The sequence below is a fragment of the Belonocnema kinseyi genome, chromosome 5, assembly GCF_010883055.1.
Source record: "Belonocnema kinseyi isolate 2016_QV_RU_SX_M_011 chromosome 5, B_treatae_v1, whole genome shotgun sequence".
NCBI classification, from domain to species: Eukaryota; Metazoa; Arthropoda; class Insecta; order Hymenoptera; family Cynipidae; genus Belonocnema; species Belonocnema kinseyi.
The window spans coordinates 92,400,349-92,419,937 of record NC_046661.1 but is presented as its reverse complement, the minus strand read 5'-3'; the positions used below and the strand labels follow the sequence as shown (position 1 = coordinate 92,419,937).

At 30.6% G+C, this 19,589-nt stretch overlaps 1 protein-coding gene across 3 annotated transcripts in view; it reads left to right on the top strand.

Annotated features, from left to right (window-relative positions):
- The window catches only part of LOC117173307 (voltage-dependent calcium channel subunit alpha-2/delta-3), a 64,375-nt gene extending 45,489 nt beyond the window's left edge, over positions 1–18,886 (top strand). For all 3 annotated transcript variants that reach the window (XM_033361798.1, XM_033361797.1, XM_033361796.1), the window contains 4 exons: positions 5,445–5,831; positions 12,869–13,239; positions 15,131–15,439; positions 18,550–18,886. In XM_033361798.1, coding sequence (XP_033217689.1) covers positions 5,445–5,831; positions 12,869–13,239; positions 15,131–15,439; positions 18,550–18,846 — 1,364 coding nt within the window. In that variant the 3' untranslated portion in view covers positions 18,847–18,886. The remainder of the gene's footprint in view (positions 1–5,444; positions 5,832–12,868; positions 13,240–15,130; positions 15,440–18,549) is intronic.
- Positions 18,887–19,589: the final 703 nt, after the last annotated feature.

The following is a 19,589-nucleotide window of genomic DNA, read 5'->3' as shown; positions in this document are numbered from 1 at the left end:
TCTTTTTTGCAAAGTGATCTAGTATATTTTCTTTCGATAATATCAAATTTTCAGAACTGCCTGTGATTTTTTTAAAAAGCGCCCAAGCCACCTTAAATTGAACTTTCTTTACATTGACTATCGTAATGATTACTGAAAATGGAAACTAACGCCTAATTGAACTAAACTATAAATATTTATATTTCTTTTAAAATCTAGAAAATAATTAACTTTCTTTCGTTATAAGTTATTTATAAAAATTAATTTCGTTAAAAGCAAATGTAGTGTAAAAAAAGGAGTTTAATTGCATATTTTACTCGTTACGTCTCGTTTAAATTAATTTTTTCTCAGTGCAAGACTTATTTATTATTTATTTTCAAAGTGCACAAAAAAGATTGCGATTTTTAAAAACAAATTGTAACGAACAAAATTCTTTTTTCCATTTTTTTATAACAACTTTTATTTATTATTTTCACAAGTTCACTCTATACATCTATCTTGCTGAAATTTTTAATTTTTCTTATATTGCAACAGTTTTTTTCAATTATTTTCAAAGTGAACAATAAAGATTGCGATCTTCAAAAACAATAGCAATTAATTTAAACTATTTAAAAATTTTTTGATTACAACTTCCATACATTATTTCAATAATATTATTGAAAATTCATGTTACCAATCATTTTCTTTCAAAAAGCAATTTACTTGCATATTTTACTCATTGTATCTCGTTTTAATTTAACCAATTTTATAGCAAAACACTTATTTCTTAGTTAATTTCAAAGTAAACAAAAAATATTACAATCTTTAAAAACAATCGTAACGAATTAAACAAATTTTTTTAAATTTGTATAACATTTTTAATAAATTACTTTAATAACATTGATAAAAAATCAAGTTACTAATGCTTTGCTTTAAAAATATAAGAATATCGTCACAACCAAAATGCTTTACACAAATAACATGCCTTTATTCAAAATTAACTCTCAAAATAGTTCTTCGCCAGATCCAAAAACAACACACTTATTTCTCATTCATTACAAAAAAAGCTTGATAAATCTTTAGTCTATAAGCCTTAAAACTTGACCATAAAACAAAAAAAAATCGAAAAAGTCCATCTTTATAATTAAAAAAGCACAAAATTTCACATTAATGATACTTTTCCCATGCATTTGAATCATTTTCGGCCTAAAAGTACAGCCAGCGCCTCCCTCGGCCGCGGTCAACATTTACGTCACTTTCGTTTCAGAATGCCACGAGGCTGCTTTAAATTACTAGATAAATTCTTTTTTTTTTATGTAAACAAATTCCATAAATTTTCTTTTTGTCTAATTACTGTCACTATCAAAAATTTAAACATTATCCCAATCAAAATCATGTTCAACGTCACTAAATTGCTTTGTATGTCTGGCAAGAACACTCTGATAACAGCGTCCCAAACATCACTTTTCTCTTCCTTAAAAAAAGATATTATTGAACAAATTTCAACTGGTATACGGAAAATAGAATGAATCTTAAGCTTTTTCAGCATAAATTCAATTTTTTTCGAAATCTGGCCAAAAAATGGAAGAACAAAAGTATTAAAGAAAATATACTTCCTCAATTCCCTCAGATTATCTGCAGGCAAATTATTACTTTGTCTGCTTTTGATTTGTTGAATTCTATGTTCAATAAGCTTTTCAATTAACTATTGTGGCTAATTATATAGAAAAAGGATATACCTAACAATATTTAAATTTCTTTTGTGAAATGAAATACTTGACAAACATAGCTCTAAAGGTTTATTCAACAATAGTAAAGGACTGAACTTGGCTGAATTTTTACTATAAATTATAAACTAACCAAAGTGCAGCATATATATTCCGTAAGTGTAGGTGAATGATTTTTTTGTCTAAAATCATTTAAATAAAGTGAGACGATTTAAAAAATTAATACCGCGGGTATTTTCAAATTTATTCAGTTTACGAGGTCTTTTCAAAAAATACGCGGATTGAGGTCATTAAAAAAATGTATTTTATTTGGATGTTACACGTCTGGGTCTCCTTCAAAATCCTTCATCGCATTTGCCTTAATCTCCGAAATCGTCTCAAAGCTTCTTCCTTTATGGGTTTTTTTTAGTTTGGGGGGGGGGGGGGGGGGGGGGGGGGGGGGAGAACAGTAATCGAGTGTTTGGCCAAAAACTCACGTGTTCTGAGTGCTGAGCGAGCTGGAGCGTGGCACAAATTTCGCAGTGACACGCTGCATCTTCAATTTTTTGGTCAAAATCTCGTAACAAGATCCAACTAATATCCCACACTCTTCGGGAAGCTCCCTAATGGTCAGACATCGATTTTCGCGTACCAGGGTGTTGATTTTGTCAACGTGTGGGTCGTCAGTTGACGTTGAAGGACGCCCAGGACGCTCATCATCGTCAATCGACTGTCGGCCACCCTTGAAACGTTCATGCAATTTGAAACATGCAGTACGCTTCATGGCAACATCACCGTAGGCCGTGTTGAGAATGGCAAATGTTTCAGTTGCAGATTTCTCGAGTTTCACATAAAATTTCACAGCAATTTGCTGCTCTTTCAGGCTGTCCATTTTACAAACCGACAAACAAAAAAAACACACTTTACTTAAAACCGTGTAGCTTATCAATAAATGAAGATATCTGCGACTGGAATACCGCGTTTTAAACAGCTGATCTGTATGAACTTAGCGACACCAAGCGGATTCTCCTGAAACCAACTTGTACCGCGAAATTAAAACAGTCCGTGTATTTTTTGAACAGACCTCGTAAACTTTCTGCACCATTTTTATACAATTTAAAGATACAATTTATTCCTGGGTTTTACCGTAAAGGTATTCTTAAAAAGAAAAAAACCTCTAAAACCCTTATATCAATTTCCGCTAAAATCGGAGAAATGACTGAATCAATGAGACTACCATACTTTTGTCCATAAAAAGATCCGTTAAATTCAAAATAAGTTGAGTTTATAATAAAAACTATCCCCTCGACAAATTATTTTTGACATAATCGAACACGTGTTTTAATATTATCCCATCTATTTAAAATTGTCTGTTCAACTAAATCAAGGGATATACGCGGAAACATTGCAACAAAATCCAAAGAAATCTTTACACAGTTACCCGGTACCTTTTTTTGAATACTAATTTTTTGAAATTCCCAGCTATTTTTAATATTATATTTAGAAGTTGTAATAGAGTATTTTAAAACCAAATAAAAATTATGTCCCAAAAATTTAGTTGGAGTATTAATGGTTGAAATAATCACTCTCTAATGATTGCGATCTTTGTGAATCTTTCTTAAACAATAACAGCTGACAAAAACTGTGTCTTTAGTATTATTGTCAATCCATCTTTTTCCCCCTAAAAGTCCTTTCTTTTTCCAATTGCCAAGCATCTTGAAACTATCTTTTTAAATGGTTTTAACAGATTTTTCTTTAATAAATCAAAATTATCACGATTGCAAAGTAACTTCTCCATATCCCTAAGATAATCTGATTTTCCCATACAATCAGTAATATTGCCCTCATCAGCAATCATGCAAATTTTATCAAGGCTGCTTTTTAAAAAAACTTTTCATTGTTATGAAACCTTAAGAAATCCTACGATCAATATTACTATTGTGCAGACGATTCTTATCAACAATGCTCTTTGACAAGTGTAACACGTCTTTTCGGGAATCTTGCTAATCTAATATCGGAATGTTGTGTAGTTTTATTATTTTCCTTTACTATCTCTAGTTCTGATGTTCTTACGATGGATTTTTCAAAATTTTTTTGCCTTAATAAAAATATAATGGACGAAAGAAATAAACAAAAGAAGAAGCGGGGACTTGTTTGGTTGCCTTCTCATTTTTCTCTCCTCTTTTTTATTTGTGTCCAAAGGGGAAAATTATTTTCTCTCCCTTTTTAGGAAAAAAATAATTTGTATCTTTCTTCAAATTTCAATATGAACATTTTATGGTGGTTGTTCAAATTTGATCTTTGGATTCTTGGTTTTATTTTCAGGAATTCTACGCATTAACTTGATTATTGGGCGTTAAATAGGATTTTTAATTTGATTTTAATCTCATTTAAATTTCTTTAACCCTTTGCGGCATGGTGGGAATACTGTATTCCCACCTTTTTTCATATCATTTTTTGCGATTTCAGAATAGTTTTTATTGGATTTTACACAGGTTTTTTTAAATTTCATGCTCGCAGGATGATAGAAAATTGACATTTTTGTGCGAAGGGTCTAAATTTTTTAAATAATTTGTTAGTACTTATAAACTAAGATGAAAAAAAGCCTTTTTGTAGATAAAATTCGTTATTGAAAAAACTTTGCATTATATCCTTATGAAAATGTGAACTTAAGGGTTTTTGGGGTCGCTGAATACGAATCTGGACTCAGATTTTGAAAATTCAAAATGGCGCATCGAATATGGCTGCCGAAATTGGGAATACTTTTTGGATTTTATCTGAAAATTAATATACAGGGGGTTTTGGGGTCAGTGATCACGAATATTAACTCAGATTTTGGAAATTTAAAATGGTGGATCTAAGATGGCGCCCGAAACTTGAAATATTTTTGGATTTTTTTTTGAAAATTGGTGTACAGAGGTTTTTAGGGTCGCTGATCACGAGTCTGAAATCAGACTTTGAAAATCCAAAATGACGGATCCAATATGGTGGCCAAAATAATAAAGTTTTCTGGATTTTTTTTTAAATTAGTGTACAATGATTTTTGGAGTCACTGATCACGAATCTGAATTTAGATTTTGAAAATTCAGAAAATTGGTACTAATCCATGTTTTAAGTGAGTAGGTGTATATTTTTTCCAACCTTAATATGCTAAATATTTGTCATTTTGAATACAGATTTAAGATCAGCGACCCCCTGCCTGTGCCAACTTTTAAAAAACAATTTAGAAATATTTCGAATTTTAGCCCGCCATTTTGAATGTTGAAAATCTAAGTTCAGATTCGTGATCAGAGATATCGAAAACCCATGTACACCAATTTTCGAAATAAAAAATTCCAAATTTTGGCCGCCATGTTGGATCCGCTATTTTGAATTTTAAAAATCTGAATTCGAATTCGTGATTAGCGACTTTAAAAACCCCCTGTATACCAATTCTGAAAAAAATCCAAAAATATTCTAAATTTAAGTCGCCATATTGGATCCATCATTTTGAATTTTCTAAATCTGAGTTCAGATTCGTAATCAGTGATCCCAAAAACCCCCGTATACCAATTTCCAGAAGAAAAAAAAAATGCCAAATGTTAGCCGTCAGATTGGATCCGCCACTTTGAATTTTCAAAATCTAAGTTCAGATTCGTAATCAGCGACCCCAAAAACCCCTATAGACCAATTTTCATGAAAACTCGTTTCCCTGACAAATGTATGCCGGAAAGGGTTAATTTTAAAAAGTAATCTGTCCTTAGATCAATGTTTGAAATTGTTAAATTTCGTTTCCTACAGAAAAACCCGGTCAAAAATGGTATATGCCTAGTCAATATGATGCCTATGGGAATGAGGTTGAACTCAATTGCTCAAGAAGAACACTGGGCCCTGAATCATACTATTGCAATGAGGAATTGATGCAACTTTTAGTGTTTGATGCTAGGGCAACAAATGACAGTTTTACTGGGGAATTTAATTTGAGTAATCTAGCGATGAAATATGGGGTATTTCAACGTTTCGTAGCAACACAAAGTGGACTCACGAGGTGGCAGCCGATTAGTGATAGCAGTATTTATTATGGAGACATTCAATTCGGAGATTTGTATAGAAGAGCAGTCAATGAGCCTTGGTATAAAGGAGCCATTTTTCAACATCAAGAAGACCCTGACAGTGTTTGTTTAGGCGGTAATTATTAAGTCCTTATATTTTTACTATTTTCTTCTTTTATAATTAGTTCGTACTTCTTTAACATTTATCTATTCATTTTTCTTATGTCCAACTTTTTACTACAGTCCACTTTCTCAATATTGCCGCCCTCAATAGTACCGCCCTTAACCGTACCGCCCTTAATAGTTCCACCCTTAATATTGCCGTTAATTCTAATTCGAGGTTGGGCTCTACCCCCGATCCTGCGTTTTCCCCTACTCGCCCGAAATTCGGATCCGACTTTCTCAATAATGCCGCGCGAAGGTTAGGGAACGTACTTAAGTTCACGTAACGGATTTTGGTCCGATTATAAATTTTTTTAAATTAAAGTTCATTAAATTCCCAAGAGCTTGACGCCCGGACTTTTTTCTTCCCTATTTGTTTATTCATAATTTTTCTACTCAAAGTATGAAATAACTGAAATTTTGTAAATGAATGTTTCAGGACTCATAGAATACAAATGATTTCTTTATTATTCTATTCATTTGTTATAAACCAATTTTATGAACCACTTGGCAAATAGTCTTAAAATCAGTTAAAATTTTATTTTGCTAAAAGTGCTTCATATTAATGTAGGAATGCCATTACATTACATAACTAATTTAAAAGTTTATAATAACCATTTTTATAAACAATTCTTGTAGGAAAATACTAAAATTTGAGATTTTTTCAAATTATAATTTCCTTCCATCGCCAGAACGACTTGAGATATTCCTTAAAATAATAAATATTTGATCAAATATAACAATTTTCATTTTTATAAACAAATTAGTTAAACCAATTCAAAATGACGGTCCTTTTGCATCAATTTTTTTTTGCACTGGAAATTTTTAAGCTATTGGACGAATTAGTTAACGAAAAGTTAACAATAACCATTGTTATTAACAGTTCTTGAGATAAAACATTTAAATTTAAGTTCTTATTAAATTTAATTTTTGTTTAATGGCCAGAAAGGGTACAAATATTCCTGAAAATAATATATCTTCGATAATATTTGTTTAAATATAACAATTTGAATATTTATAAACAAATAAGATAGCAAATTTCAAATTTCCATGCATCCTCTCACTGTGCCCCCCCCCCCCCTTAAATTGTACGTCATTTTTATTTTCCATAAATGTTCTGCTAGTTTATGCTAGTAGAATTAGTCAGGGTCTTTGAGAATTACATTTTGATAATTCTTTGATTGTTCCTTGACCAATTTTTAAATTTCTTGATTATTAATATTCAAATACCAGCATTTTAATCTTGTAATTTTTTAACATAAAATCATTTATAATTGGAATAAAACAGTATTTTATATATAAATTAAAAACTTTTAACTAAAAACATAAATGCCCAACAATAAAGTATCATAGTTTATATTTAAATAAAAAAATTTATCAAGGTAGTTTTCATGCCCATAGTCAGATTTTTGAATAATAGTTTTTCTATGATTTTAGGAATGACAATATTATAACTTTTTTATTTTACTTAAAAAGATTCTACGAAAAAATTGAATTTTCAATTAAAAAAGACGACTTCTTAACCAAAAAGGATGAATTTTTTACCAAATAGTTGCATTTTTATCCAAGAAAGATGAAATTTCTTTTAAAAAAGATGAATTTTTATTTTAAAAAATAATTTTAATAATAGACAAATTTTCATTCAGAAAAGATTCCAGCTGACTCTTTAATATCAAAATATGCATTCTTGAACAAAAAAAAAAGTTTCTACGAAAAAAACTGGATTTTCGAACCAAAAAGACGAATTTTTTCAACCAAATAGGATGCATTTTTAACAAAACAGTTTAATTATCTACCAAATAGTTGCATTTTTATCCAAGAAAGATAAAATTTGTACTCAAACAGATAAAGTTTTAGTAAACAAATATTTTTTAATTAATAAAAATTATTTGAATTTTCATCCAGAAAAGATTTCAGATCTATTTTCATTTTCAACACCAAAATATTTTCTTTAAACAGGTAGTACATTTTCAACAAGATAGCAGAATTTTTTTACCGAAAAACATGACTTTTCAACAAAATTGTTAAATTTTCAACTAAATAGTTATATTTTTAGAATCAATGAAACCAAATTTATAAAAAAAAATTGAATTTCCAATCGAGCAATTGAATTTTAATTCAAGAAAGATGAAATTTCTTCTAAAATCAAAATTCCAACACCAAAATAAGAATTTTAAAGACGAAGATAATTTTCTGCTAAATAGTCGAATTTTCTAACAAAAAGTATGTCTTTTTAATAAGATTCTTAAATTTTATACCAAAGAGTAGCATTTTTGTTCAAGAAAAATGATAATTCTACTAAAGTGGTTAAATTTTTAAATCAAAAAGACAAATTTTTAAGAAACGATTCTATTTCTCATCCAAAAAGATTTCAATTGAATTTTCAACATAAAGAAAGGAATTTAAAAAAAAAAGAAATTTTTTAGGAAATAGTTCAATTTTCATCAAAGCAGTTGCTTTTTTTGAAAAAGGATGCAATATTTATACTGAAAAAGATAAAAGTATTCAATCAAAATGACAAATTTCCAGAAAAGTATTCACCCAAAAAACATTGAAATTCATTAATCAGCGACAAAATATGAATTTCAAACAAAAGGTTAATTTTTTACGAAAAGAGCTGAATTTTTAACCTAAAAAGACGAATTCTTAGAAAAAAAAAACAAGGGTCTAGACCGCCCCCCCCCCCCTGAATAAGGCATTAATGCCAGCGCGGCACTATTGAGAAGGTGGACTGTATATCCTTTCTATTGCCCCTCCTTAAATTATTCTCCATGCGAACTCTTGTTAAAATAAAAAACAAGAATTCAACGACCAAATTTGGACCACAACGAGCAACCAAAAAAAGCTTCTATTCAAATTTGAAAAAAAAAAATAATTTTCGGACAAAAATAAAAAAGAGGAAAGAAAAATTAGAAGGCAACCAACCATATTCCGTTAATCAAATTGATGTAAACTTCTGATAAAAAAAACAAGAATCCAAAGACCAAATTTGGACCACGAAAAAAGCTCCTATTGTAATCTAAAAAAATAAAAAATAAAGATTTTTGGAAAAAATAAAAAAAATAGAGAAAAATTAGAAGGCAACCAACTTCTCACTTTTCTTTCCTCTTTTTTATTTTTGTCCTCAAATTATTTTTTATATTTTTTCAGATTACAATAGGAATTTTCTTTTGGTTGTTCGTTGTGGTGTAAATTTCGTTGTTGGATTCTTTTTTTTTTTCAACAGGAGTTTGCATCAATTTAGTTATTGGACGTTAAATAGGATTTTTAATTTAAACTTTTTTATAATTCAAATTTCTTAAATTTTCTTTATTCTCTTTTGATCATTATTCCCTCCTTTATTTCCTTTACTCCTTTGATTAAGACCTACTGCTTTATTAGTTAGGTTTCCTTTTCTTCTCTTTTCTCTACCTTAACTTTTTCTTTGTCTCTTATTTTTCTCATCCCTTTTGTCACTCCTCACATTTTATTTTCTTCTTATAGCTTTATTATGAAAACTATATAGAAAGTCTTTGAATACGTTTTGATATTTCTTCTTTGTGTCTGCTACCACCTCTTGTGTAAAAAGTCTTCCTTCTTCATTCCTTAAACAATTTTTCTTCTTACTTTTTCATCTTAACCTCTACTATTTCAAAATTGTACCTTCTCTATCCTTTAACTCTTACATATTTTATCCTTTCTTAAATATTATCGTTTTTTATTTATATTCCTCGCTTCTTTATAATTAGATACTACTTCTTTAAAACCTTTTCCATCAAATATTCCATATTAATACCTTATTACTATATTATTTTGTTTGCATCCATTTAAATTTCTATCTTCTCTTTTATTGATTAATTCCTCCTCTATCACTTTCTTCACTTCTTTGGTTTATACCTTCTTAATTTACATTCCTGACTTTTCATTTAAATCTTTCCGATTTTTCTCCATACTTCTACAAAAATATCTACCATTTTTCGTCTTTATTTTATGTGCTTCTAAATTCTTTTATCTCCTTTAGTCTCTTTACATCATAGATTTTATACATCTCATACATTCAGAAGCGGCGGAGTCTTTTCTTTCTTTAGGTGGGGTGAAATGTTCACGAAATATTTTTGAAATTAATTTGAAATATTTTAGAAAGATTTCAATGATTTTCTAAGAATTTTACAAATATTTCTAATATTTCAGCAAGAGTTGGGATAGATTTACAAGATTTCACAGAGATTTCTATCATTTTTACAAATGTTACCAAAATTTTCAAAAACATTTCAAATATTTCGCGAAGATTTCCCAAAAATTTCGTAAAGATTTAAAAGATTGCACAAAGGCATACATGCTTTCCCAATAATTTTCACAAAGATTTCAATAATTTCACAAACTTTCCAAAAACATTTCAAAGATTTCCCAAAGATTTTAAATATAATCAAATATTCTATAAAAATTTCAACGGTTTTCTAAAGATTCCAGAAATAACAATTTCAAAAATATAATAAATATATCAAAAATATTCTAAATTTTTATAAAACTTTTAATGACTTCCAAAGATTTTAAGAAGATTTCAAATATTTCGTGAAGAAATTTGAATAGATTTTAAAGATTTAACAAAGATTTCAATAATATTCAAAGATTTTATTCGTTAAAAAAATATTAATTAACATTTACAAAATATTCTAAATATTTCGCAAAAAGTTCCAAAGATATCACAAAAGTTTTAAAGGTTTTGCAAAGATTTTGCAAATATTTTAATGATCTTCCAATCAATTCAAAAACATTTTGAAATATTCAGAAAATATTTGAAATATTTTTGATAAATTTTAATCAAAAATTTTAGCAATTTCTTAAAGATTTCAAAAATTTCACAAATATTTTAAATGTTCGACAAAGATTTTAAATATTTCACAAAGATTTCAAATATTTGACACAGATTTCACAGATTTTACAAAGATTACAAATGTTTGACAGAGATTTTGGATTGTTATGAAGATTTCACAAAGATATCTATTATTTCACAAGGATTTTAGGTGTATTTTTGAAAAGATTTGAATTTGGTTTTAGAAGGGGGAGGGGGTTAATACTTTGCCCCTCCCGGGGCGATTTCGGAAGGGGGCATTGCCCAATGTACCCCTTGGGCTTTGCCACCTCAGCATATATCCCATACTTTTTTTTTTACTTAATTTTGCTTTCTCTTCTTATCCTGTTTATAAAACACTTTCGTATAATTAAGCTTATCACGTCGAGAGTATTTAAATATTCTTTGATATTTTTAACACCTTCCCTCCTAACTTTCTTATTACCACTTTATAAAAGCCTTCCTCATAATTTCCCAGCCAATTTTTCCTTCCTACTTTCCCGTTTAAACTATTTCCCGTCAATTGCACTTCTTTTAAACGGGATCTTAGTATCATTCCCCTTGTGTTTTCTTTTCCTTCTCTCTACAACCCTCGTATTTTTATTTTTCCTTCTTATCTCGTGATCAATGTCTTTGTTATCTCCAATGTTTTCTCTTTGCTGTCGAAACTATCTGAATCCAGCTACTCGTAACAAATTATGGTGGAATAACGTTTTTCCTATAACTTGATATACTCCCCATGTTAAGTTTTTTCCTTGTACATAGCTTTTAAACAATTCTCTCCAGCATTTATTTTCCTTTATTTAGCTGTTACTGTTAAATCCTGGCCAAACTCTTATTCTTCCTTTTTTTCCGGCGACTCTCTACTACTCAATCCTCCTCCTTCTCCTCTTCCGCTTTCTACTCCTGCTCCTTCTTCTTCTCCTCCTCCTTCACTTCTTTATCTCCTCTTTCTTCCTTTTCTCCTCCTACTTCTTGTTCTCCTTCTTCTCCTCTTCCGACTTCCACTCCTTTTTTCTCTTTCTCCTCTACCTTTTAACCATTTCCTTCCCCTTCTCCTCGTCTCCTTCTTCTCCTATACACCTTTTTGCCTTCTACTCCTTCTCATTCTTCTCCTGCTTCACTTCTTTACTCTCCTATTACCTATTCTCCTCCTCTTTCTTCTTCTTCTATTCCTTTTCATTCTGCTCCTTTTTTACTTCCTTATCTCCTCCTTCTTTCCTTCCTCCTCCTTCTTCTCCTTATCCCCTTCGGACTTCCACTCTTTTTTCTCCTTCTCCTCTACCTTTTAATCATCTCCTTCCTCTTCTCCTCATCTTCACCTTCTCTTTACCACCGTTTCCTTCTGTTTGGCTTTCTCCTACTTTTCCTTCTCCCACTGATCCTGCTGCTCCTTCTTCTCCTCCTTATATCCTGCTTCTTTTTCTCCTCCTTCTCCTTATCCTCCTCCTTCACCTTCTACTTCTTCCACTCCTCATTCTTCTCCTCTTTCACTTTGTTATCTCCTCCTTCTTCTCTTTCCCCCCTTCTTCTCCTCCTTCTCCTCTTCCGACTTCCACTACTGTTTTTCTCCTTTTCCTCCATTTTTTTAACCATATCCTTCCTCTTATCTCCTTCTTCTCTCGCTCCTACTTCTTTCCCGCTCCCTTCTCCGTAACTTTCTACCCCTTCCTCTTATTTTCTTCTCTCGCTTATCCTCATCATATTCTTCTTATCCTCCTTCTTATCCTTATCACCTTCCTCTCCTTCACCACATCTTTCTCTTGCTTCTCCTTTCCTTGTTATTCTTTCAGCCTTTCCCTTCCTCTCCACCTCCTCTTCTGCCTTCTACTTCTACTTCTTCTTTTTTATTCTCCTCTTTCTCCTCTTTCTCATTCTCAATCTTCTCCTTCTTCTCCTCCTCCTCCTCCTTCTCCTTATCTCCTGCTTCTTCTCTTTCTCCTTCTCCTCATCCTCCTTCGCCTCCTACTATTCCTTTTCAACCTTCTCCTTCTGTGTCTTCTCCTCGTCCTCTTTTTGCGCCTTCTCCCTTTCTCTTCCTCCTTCTTTTCTTCCTCCTTCTTCTTCTCTTTTTTCACTTTCTCGTCTTTTCGTCTTTTCTCCTTTTTCACTCCACTCCCCTTTCTTCCTTAACTTTTCTACCATTCTTTTCCTTTACTTATCAATATTATTATTTTTAGCATCCCTACAGGTTGAACAAAATGAGACCGCAAAGAGAGCCTTAATAACTGTTTCTATGGGAGTATTTCCTAAGGATAATGGACTTGAGGCTCCAGCGGCTGTAGTGGGTTTCCAGTTGCCTATGAAGTCTCTGCTTGCACGGTTCTTAAACATAACTTCTCATTCACAATCAGAATTAACATGTACTAAAGATAGTATAAATTGTTACTTGATAGACCAAAATGGTTACATAGTTATCTCTAAGGACTCCAAGTATCCAATTGGTTCTTTCTTTGGCGATATGCATGCATCAGTAATGTGTTCTTTGGTGAAGCAGGAGATATTCACTCCGGTCGTCATCTATGATTATCAAGCCCTCTGTGAAAATATTGTAGGTCATCCCTCTTTTAAAATTATTTATTTACATGAGAAACCTACAGCCCTCCGAATTTTGTCTGGATTTATAACCTCACAGTAATAGATAATTACCAAACTTGTAATATGTTAAAGCAATAAGATGCACTTTTTAGCGAGAGTCGAGAAAAAAAGCTTAAAGGTATCTTCACTACATTCTTCTCTTCCTTGTTATTAGTCAATACTTCTTTTAAATCTTTTCCATCCATTCTTCCACATTTAGACCTTGTTACTATTTTTCCCCTTGTCTCAATTATAGTTTTTATCTTCTATTTCTTTTATTGATTTCCTCCTCTAAAAGCGGCGGAGCTTTTTTTCTCTAGGCGAGACAGGAGAATAGACTTATAATATTGAATATTATATTGCCAATGATTTTGCAATCATTTGAATAATTTCACAAATATTATCAAATATTTAAAAAATATTTCAAATATTTCTCAATGATTTCTAAAGACTGTAGAAAGGTTTGACAAAGATTTTTAATTTTTCTCAAAGATTTCGTATAGATTTAAAAGATTTCACAAATACTTAAATGATTTCGCGAAGATTTTAAAAATTTAGGATAATTTTCAATATTTCGCAAATATTTTGGATAGTTTTAAAAGATTTCACAGACTTTAATTATTTCATAAAAATTTCCGATAGGTTTCAAAGATTGCAGAAAGATTTTAATGGCTTCACAACGATTTCAATAACTTCACAAAAAATACCGAATATTTAAAAATATTTTAAATATTTCGCAAAGGAGTTTAAAGATTCTAGGAAGATTTCAGAAAGTTTTCAACGATTTCCCAAATCTATGACCCATTTCATAAAGATTTTGGATAAATTAAAAAGATTTCACAAACACAGCAATGATTTCCCAACGACTTAGATAATTTTACAAATATTACCGCAATGATTTTCCCAAGATTTTACACAGATTTCAAGTATTTCACAAATAATATCAAATACTTCAAGTTTTTCTTAAATATTTCAGAAATAGTTCAAAGATTTTCCAAGGATTTCACAAAGATTCCAATCATTTGTACATTCAAATATTTCCCATAGATGTTACATAGATACAGATTTTACGAATACATCAATGATTTTGCAAAGATTTCAACAATTTCAAAAACATATGTAGCATAAATTTCATAAATATTTTAATTATTTTATAAGGATTTAAATGATTTTCTAAATATTTCAATGATTTCAGCAATTTCAAAATTTGTCAAATATTTTATAAAGATTTCAAATATTTCATAAAAATTTTGGTTAGATTTAAAAGGTTTTACAAAGATTGCAATAGTATTCCAAATATTTTAATTAATTTTACAATTATTACCAAATATTTTAACAATATTCAAAAAATTTCGCAAAGACTTCGGATATTTTTAAACGATTTCACAAAGATTAAAATGATTTTTCAAAGATTTCAATCTTCTTAAAAATATTCTGAAATATTTATAAAATATTTGAAACATTTGACCAAGATTTGCAAAGATTTAACAAAGATTTTAGCAATTTTCCAAAAATTTCAAGCATTTCAAATATGTTATCAAATATTGATGTATTTATTAAAAAGATTTCGCAAAGATTTCAGATAAATATAAAAGGTTTCACGCGGATAACAATGATTTTCCAAAGACCTCAATAATTTCAAAAATATTGATAAAATATTCGAAATATTTCGCAAGGAATAACAAATATTTCAATGATTATATGAAATTTAGAATTTCTTAACGAAATCGTAACTCGCACCATGAATCTCCGACGGTAGTGTATTATTTTTGAGAAGTATGTGCCCAAACAAAATTCCAAAGGGCTTAGGTTGATAATTTTTGGCTCAAACATTAATGGTCGTTTTTATTTCTTCGCATAAACAGAGCAAAACAGGATCTGCAAATTCTCTGATGAATCCGATATTTTACATCTGGAAACTTTTTTCTGGAATTGTAATACGGTTAGTCTGGTTTGCTCTCCAGTTAATGAACATGCCCATGTCTTTTGCTGAGAATTTTGAAGACAGTCCTGAAGCAGAAATTCCTCCACTGCCATTACAAAAAGAGCATGAAATTAATCAAAGATATGCTTGCGATAAAAAGAAAACTCTGTACATAATGGATCAGAAAAAGGCTAATAAAGGTGTTACCAATACGTCGATGGAGTGCTCAAGCCCCTTCTTCGCCCAAAAAGTAAGCAGAAACCCCTATACAGTCCACCTTCTCAATAGTGTCGCTTTGAATATTGCCGCTCTGAATAGCGCCGGTCTAAATAATGCCACTCTGAATAGTGCCGCTCTGAATAGTTCCGTTAATCCTCATCTGAGCTCGGGCTCTATCCCCACTCCTGCGCTTTTCCTTCCCTCCTGTAACAATCCGTAACAAAATATTTCTACACCCCCCCCCTCCTACCCGCCCTTTTAATTGTACGTAATTTTCGTTAAAAAAAGGACTTTATTAAAAAAAAGACGAATTTTCAACTAATAGAAATGTTTACTCAAGAAATAAATCAACGTTTATCTAAACTGTTGAAACTTCAAGTCTAAACACGAATTTTCTTCGCAAAAATTAAATTGTCAAATCAAAATATGACTTTTCAGCAAAAAATTGAAAATATAGATATAAAATCAAAACAAAAAAAAGTTTAAGAGTGTAATTTACCTTTCAACCAAGTAGTTGAATTGTCAATTAAAAAATAATTGTTTATAAAAATAGGTAAATTTTCAACCAAAGAGATGAATTTTAAAACTAAAAATATATAAATATTCAATAAAAAATGATTTCTAACAAAGGGATTCAACCAAATATTTCAAACAAAATATTTGAATACGCAAGCAAAGAAGAATAATTTTTAACCAAAAAGTTGCATTTTTCCACCCAAAAAAATGATATTTCTACTAAAACAGATGAATTTTGCAACCAAAAAGATTAAATTCCAAAAAAATAGTTGAATTTCCAGTTAATATTATAATTAATATAATATAATTCTCCGAAAAAATTGAATTTTCAATAAAAAAATTATTTTTAAACAAAAAGGATGAATTTATAACAAAATATTTGAATTTTCTACCGATTAGTTGCATTTTTATCCAAGAAAGATACAATTTCTCTTAAAACAGATGAATTTTTATTTTAAAAAATTATTTTTTCCAGCCAAATAGGATGAATTTTTGAGAAAATAGTTCAATTCTCGACCAAATAGTTGCATTTTTACAAAAAAAAAAAAATTTGTACTAAAAACGATGCATTTTTAATCAAAAAAAGACAAAATTCTTTGTTAAAAAATGAACTTTCACCCAGAAAAGATTTTAGTTTATTTTTAACACCAAAATATAAATTTTAAATAGAAAGTATGACTTTTAAGAAAGCAGTTTAATTTTCAACCATGCGTCACATTTTTATCCAAGAAAGTTACAATTTTTTTAAAAATCGATTATTTTTATTAAAAAATTTCAAAATTTCAAAAAAGTATTTGAATTTTCATCCAGAAAATATTTCAGATCTCTTTGAATTTTTATTCAATAAAGATGAAATTTTGTTTATAACCAAAATTAGAATTGTAAATAATAAGTTAATTTCCTGCTAAATAGTCGAATTTTTATCCAAAAGTATACATTTTTAACAAGATTCTCAAATTTTAAACCAAACAGTTGTATTTTAGTCCAAGAAAAATGAAAATTCTATTAAGTGGGTGAATTTTTAAATCAAAAAGACAAATTTTCAAAAAAAGTTTAGTTCTCATCCTAAAAGATTTCAATCGAATTTTCAACACAAAAATAGGAATTTTAAAGAAAAAGAAAAATTTCTAGGAAATAGTTTAATTTTTATCAAAGCAGTTGCATTTTTCCAAGAAAGATACAATATTTATATTGAAAAAGATAAAAGTGTTACATCAAAAAGACAAATTTCCAGAACAGTATTCATGATTAAAAATATTTCAGTTGATTTATCAGCAACAAAATATGAATTTTAAACCAAAGGTCATTTTTTACGAAAACAGCTGAATTTTTAACCCAGAAATACGAACCTTTAAAAAACAAAACGAGCTTGGAATTCCGCAAAATAAATGCATGTATAAGTTCAAAGTGGACTATTCCGCATCTTGTAACGTGGTTGAAAGTTATTGCATACTTTATAGAAACCAAGAAAATTAGAAAAAATTGTTGTGAAAAAATGTTTAAAAAAACGACCATATATTACTCCTAAATTTTTTCAGAATTGTCATTCAACAGAATCAGGGCTTCGTCTCGAAAGAGTTAAGAGAATTGTTAAATTTTTCCCGAAAAGCCTGAAAGCCGCACTATTGGTAAGGTGGACTATCATTTCGGAAGAGTGAAGAGAGGGAAAGGGGGGGGGGTAGGGAAGTGTGTATGTGAATACGGGAGGGGAGGTAGAGGAAAGAAAGTGAGGGTGAAAGGAGAATTAAGTTTCGGGATACTAGAAAGAGGAAAGGAAAGTGCAGGTAGTGAGAGGACGGGAATTGAACAAAGAAAAATAATGGTAGGGAACGGAAAGTAGGCGAAACGAGTAGGGGAGAAATTACGGGAGTAGATTCAGAGAATTATTTCATCAAGAAGAGGGGAAATAGGAGAATGAAAACAGTATGTGCCAAATAATAGGAATAGTGGAGGGTATAGGAAAAGCTGGCATAGATGCAGTGAGGAGAGTGGAAGTAGGGAAAGTGATGAGAGAGGGTGTTTAAGGGAAGCGAGATGGTGTAGAGTAAGCAATGGAAGTGGTAGAAGTATGTATAATAGAGGAGAGAGGATTTAAGGGAATTGAGAAGCGAGGAAGTAGTTGAAAGTGTATGAAGTGAGAAAATGGCAAATATAAGAAGCGAAGGGAAACAAGAGGAGGTGAAGTTAAGTGGTTCAGGGTTCAGAGGTTCAGTTAAGAGGTTCAGTTTAGGCACGGCAAATGATGGGATTGGATTTAGGTGAAGTGCGGGGAAGAGGCAGGCGGAGGGGAGAGGAAGCAAGTGAAGTAGAATAAGGTGTGATATAGGATGTGTTGAGGGAGGAATTAGTGCAGGAGTATTAGTATTAGAGTATTATATATTAGAGTATTAGTATTAGAGAATTAGTATTGGAGTGAAGGAGAAAGTAAAATGAGGGGTATTAGGGGAAGAGAGAAGAATTCAGGGTAATGAGGGCAGAGGAATTATAAAAGAGTAGGGGAAGTAAGTGAAATGAGGAGGATTAGGAGAGGAAGTATTGAAAAGAGGATTTGAGCCTTGTTATAAATTATCAGAAGGAATAATAATAGGACGATGAAATTTTCTTCTTTTTTTCTTCTGTTCATAGGTGCCTCATACAAATCTTCTCCTAATTGTTGTTAGTATGTACGGAGAAACATGTACCTGCTTTGACTACACTACCAGATCTGAGGAAATTGATGTTGGCACTTATACAAATTCCACAGATGGTAGCCCTTGTCACAAAATACCTTTGAATGGTTTATCACGAAGGAGATTGGAGTCTTGTTTCACCGAGCATCCTCTAGAGGATGAGATCCAAGCCTGTGGTGGTACATCGGGCCTGACAGTTTGTTACACGTTGTTTTTTATGATAATCATAAGAACTTTATTTAAATTTCTTTGATAATAAATTAAATAAATTATTTGCTTTATGATCTCTATAATTCGAGTGTATTTTTTATCCAATCATAAACCATATCGCTTGATATCATGAATTAAAGAAGACGTTATACCTTAAGGTGCTTCCTCACCTCGTTGAAGTTTGCAACGTTTAAAAAAAAACGAATTTACAAAAAAATTTTTTTGTGCGAGACCTAAAATTTAAAAGTTTCAAATAGGTCTATTTGATTAAAAAAGGTACCCGCAAAAGTTTCAACCCCCTATCTCATCCGGAACACCCTCGTTTTCAACCTCTAACAGGGGACTTTGTAGCATTTTTTTCAGTTTCATTATATTAGGGGTTAAAAACGAGGGTGTTCCGGATGAGATAGGGGGTTGAAACTTTTGCGGGTACCTTTTTTCATCAAATAGACCTATCTGAAGTTTTTAAATTTTAGGTCTCGCACAAAAAATTTTTTTTGTAAATTTTTTTTTTTAAAACGTTGCAAACTTCAGCGAGGTGCTTCCTCAGACTTGAAAATTAGCCCAGGCATTACTCAACAAAGCTTTTCTCCTACAATTCTGAAATTGCTTGATTTCATGTTTTAGCTATAGAATAGAAATTTCTAAATACAGAATGAAACAGAGAGCATTTTTCGAAAAATGGTCTGGTTCTTGTTTTATTCCAATTAATTGAAAATTGATGCATTTCATGCGCCTCGGAAGTAGCGAACCGCCGCACAGCGGTTTGGAATAGGAATTTACTGT